The 4,236-nt window shown below is 44.5% G+C and overlaps 1 protein-coding gene across 1 annotated transcript; it reads right to left on the bottom strand.

The window, feature by feature from the left end:
• Positions 1-563: 563 nt before the first annotated feature.
• On the bottom strand, positions 564-3,638 carry LOC132250333 (endogenous retroviral envelope protein HEMO-like). The gene is made up of 2 exons (XM_059726960.1): positions 3,114-3,638; positions 564-3,025 (listed from the first exon to the last, which is right to left on the bottom strand). Exon 2 carries the CDS (start codon positions 2,109-2,111, stop codon positions 1,095-1,097), a length of 1,017 nt encoding a protein of 338 aa, XP_059582943.1. The 5' UTR covers positions 2,112-3,025; positions 3,114-3,638; the 3' UTR covers positions 564-1,094.
• Positions 3,639-4,236: the final 598 nt, after the last annotated feature.

Raw genomic sequence — 4,236 nt, 5'->3', positions numbered from 1 at the left:
GGGGAGACTAGCACTTGAATGTCTCTCTTTTCCTGGGCAAGTGCTCTAATCACTAGACCACTGGCCTAACACATTGGAGAATGCAACCTAGTGTCTAATGTACGTTAGCCATGGGTTTTAGCCTGCTTATAATTTCAGCAGTTTTACTTGCCTGGGTATATGCATATGGAGCTGCCAACTGCCCAACTAGAGCATAGTTTACTGTACAAGCTCAGTGGTTATGTAGACCCTTGTGTATCCACACTGAACATGGAATAGGTTGCTAACTATCCTTAAGTGCCAAAAAATGGCTATTATCTGGCCATTTGGAAGTGTAAAATAAAAGTGTTTCTGTTCTGACTATTTATACTGAAACACTTTGATTTTAGTAGAAGTATAATATAGTTTGGATTAAACATTTTGGGCCCAGATCTGCAGTCCTTATTCTGCCAAAATCCCCATTGACTTCAATGAAAGTTTTGTCTGAATTTGAACACGTGGTTTGACTTGCATTTTAATTTACTTAGTCCCAGTCCTAGAAAAGGAAAAATAATCTGGTCTTCTTTTTGAAGTGTGTCGTGGAAACACACACAGAGTACTTTTGGGTCAGGTCAGCAGAAGCTTTTATTCAAAAGAAACTACAGCTGTAGGGGGGAGTTCCAAAGTGACATGGATTTCCCAAGCACTTGGAAGGGGTCCCCCCCCAAGAGCAAAATCAGGAGGCTTATATACTTTTTAACAGTCGCTTACAACTCACGTGATCATATAGTGAAATTAGCATGAAAAGCGGCTATAATATTACTTCATTATTTCTTTGCTGTAATCAGGATGGGAACTTATGGGGGAGGCGAGGTTAGTTCACAAACCTCCTTCTTGCACCTGGAAATCTACTTTGTACATACTTTTTTTCTACCTTCAAGGCCGCGGTGAGCGAAGCAGTTGCAGAAGAGTTACAAAGAACAAACACTTGCCCTTATATGTTCTACTGTACAGAGCCAGCAATTCTACACAAAGCGGTTATGTCATCTTATAACTAAAATAATCAAAGTTTAAGGCATATATTTTTTCTGATTCCACAGCCCCCCCCTTTGAGACTATTTAGTCTCACTTTAGCCTTAAATTTTCATTCTCATGAGCCCCTCTATTTCATCATGCAGCCTTTCACGTTTTCTTTTAATCTGCTCACACTTTTGTAACACCATTATTCTAGACTCTGCTGTGGGTTTTCTTGCCTTGCTAAAGCTTCTCCTGCTGGCTTTCACGCAGCAGAGGATCAGTTGCACTAAGACATAGAACATTATCAGAACTATCAAGACAAACAATATTCCATACAGGATTTTCTTGCCAAGGGCCCCGAAATCTGGGAGCCAGGAGGTTAGCCAAGACCACATTTCTTCTAGACTCCAGTCAGTATTTTCTGAGGCCACTTGATGTAAGACCCTTAACTGATTTCGGATTTTGTGAATGTCAGTTTCGATTCGCATGTCCTGATTGACATAGACACAACAGGTGGAGTTTACTAAGGCACATACTCCTCCCTGGGATACCAATAGGTAATCTAGGGCTATGCGGTGTTGTATAGTTACTTGTGAGATCTGGGAGATCTCTTTTTGCAGAGCCTGAATTGCATCCGCAGTGGCATTTCCCATAGCTTCCATTGTGGCTGAAATGTTAATTATGGCTAGTTCCAATTCTCTTACTTCAAGCCACGGTATGAAGGTTCTCACAAATCGATGGAACCCTGTGTTTCTGGTAGCTAAGGGGTTAACCGCCCTTTTCATGTGATGGTTGAAATTTTTTATTTGTTCCAGATATATTGCACTATGCATTTCGAAACCAGGGATAACACGTCCAAGAGTGCATGCCCCCACCCAATTCCAGGGCAAGATTTTATGAGCCCTGTTTCCGCAGAGCCAGTAAAGGCCTGGGGCAGAAAGGGTATTCAAATCTCGACAGTTGTTGTGCCATATCCGGCACTTTCGATTGATATGCATCGTATAGGACGGACCACGTTCAGCTGCTATCCTGCTGGACCGAGATATATTATAAGAAGTAAAATTGGAGTCAATGTAAAATTCCGATCTGTTTGCAATGAGAGCAACATGAGGTTCCTTAGAAAAGTTGTAGACCATGAATCCTGTACAATTGAGAGAGGGTATGTTATCCAACAGGATTCCACTGGTGCTACTAGGGCTATAATCTAGAGTAGTTAGGCAATGAGGGTAGTGTCCTACAGGTGTGGCTTTATTATAAGCTCCGGTGTTGTTGGATCTGTAACAGAAAGGCGCCTCTACTCTTGGGGAGATTATCCAGTTAGCAGGGGCGGCCCTCCATTCTTTAGGAGCGGACCGATGGGCAGCTAACGAGTAGAGTCTAACGAAGCCGCCGTTTATTGTTCCCCATTGCTGGAGGGATATTGGTACTCCGATCACTGGGATTTCTTGGTGTAGGTGTGCTGGGCTGTGAGAGCATATCCAGCATTCACTTTTATTTCCAGCTTGAGCCACCGTACGGGAGATCTGCAAATACAAATTTTTCTCCCACCCCCCCTTGGGTGATACTGAGACACCCAAGTGTGATATATAAGGATATCAGTGCCATTTTTAGATACAGGAGGGACAAAGAATCTTAACAACAAACATAACCAGCACCAGTAAGAAAAAGAACACTACCAGCCAAACCCAGGATGGCAGCCAAAGTCTTTCTTCGTCCTCTGGGCTCAAGTTACCTAAAGGACTGATAATGTCGGCTCTTGGTCTTGATCGAGGTGGTGATCTTCCGAATGGGAGCATTCACTTTCTTTGAGGCCGAAGATGATATCTTTGTTCTTCAACTGATGAATCCGGCTGGGCTGAGGTGTTGGGTGCAGGGGAGAGGTTACTAGCACTTGCACCCTGATGCTCCTCACTTGCCTGAGTGAGGTCCTGAGGGTCTTTGTCCTTGGCCTCAGGGAAAGATCCCAACCTTGGTTGGAATACAGCTGCTTCGGGGTCCAATGGAGGTGATACCTTCTTGCAGTGCGAGGCGTGAGTTCACGTTTGGTGACCTTGGCAACGAACAGCAGAATTAGTGGTCAGAAGTACCTGGAAAGGTCCTTTCCATTTGGGTTGAAGTGCGTTTTTCCGTTGATAGACCTTTACGTAGATCCAATCCCCTGGTTCGAGGTTGTGACAGGGAACATCCGGTGGTTGAGGTAAGGCTTTTTGGACCTGTGAATGAACAGACCTGGCATACTTCATTAATGCCTTGCAATAATTTAGTACAGTTTCATCAGTTAATTGTAGGTCTGTTTGGTGAGGGGCAACAGGTGGTGTAGCTGGCATCCTCATGGGTCGTGCCATGAGTATTTTATAAGGGGTTAGGCCATGTTTTCTGTTAACAGTGTTTCTAATGTGCATAAGAGCAATGGGCAGTGCATCAGGCCATTTGAGGCCTGTTTCAGCACAAATCTTCGAAATGCGCGTTTTTAAATCAGAGTTTTTACGTTCTACAGCACCACTTGATTGTGGATGATAACTACAGTGTAGGTGTTGCTGTATGTTGAGTGCTTGGCAGATGTTTTTTACTATCTGTCCTGTGAAATGGGTGCCGCGGTCACTATCTATTGTGAGGGGCAATCCAAATCTAGGGATGAATTCTTTGAACAATTTTTTTGCTACAGTGATGGAATCAGCATGTACGCATGGGTAGGCTTCCACCCATCCAGAGAACACATCAATAATAACAAGAATGTACTCATAAGAACAGCACTTAGGTAGCTGCACAAAATCAATTTGCAGATTTATAAATGGTCCCCATGGAGGGGGATGGGCTGCGGGTGTCGTTTTTACCCGTTGCCCAATGTTGTGAGCTAAGCAGATGGGACAGGAGCTACAGTACTGTTGTGCCATGGAAGGAAAATTTGGGGCAAACCAATTTCTTTGTACTGTAGCAATCATTCCTCCTTTGCTCGTATGGGCCACAGAGTGGGTTAAACGAGCAAGATGTGGCAAAAGCTCTCTAGGCGCCACCAAGCGGCCGTCCGGGGAGCACCAGAGAGAGTCGGGGTGCAGTGAACATCCTGCACGCAGCCAGTCATTTATTTCCTTTTTTGGGGCCTGATTTTGAAGAAGGGCCAGACTTGAAGGGCTAGCCAAAGGAGACTGGTCTGCTGAAAAACAAACAAAAACAGAGTTAGGAGCCTGTGGGCCAGAAAGGGCCGCATTTCTGGCAGAACGGTCTGCCAGATCATTTCCTCGTGTGACATCATCAAAGGGT

This window comes from Alligator mississippiensis, chromosome 4 (assembly GCF_030867095.1).
Source record: "Alligator mississippiensis isolate rAllMis1 chromosome 4, rAllMis1, whole genome shotgun sequence".
In the NCBI taxonomy this organism is placed as follows: Eukaryota; Metazoa; Chordata; order Crocodylia; family Alligatoridae; genus Alligator; species Alligator mississippiensis.
The sequence above is the reverse complement of the archived record's forward strand: the minus strand, read 5'-3'. Positions and strand labels throughout refer to the sequence as shown.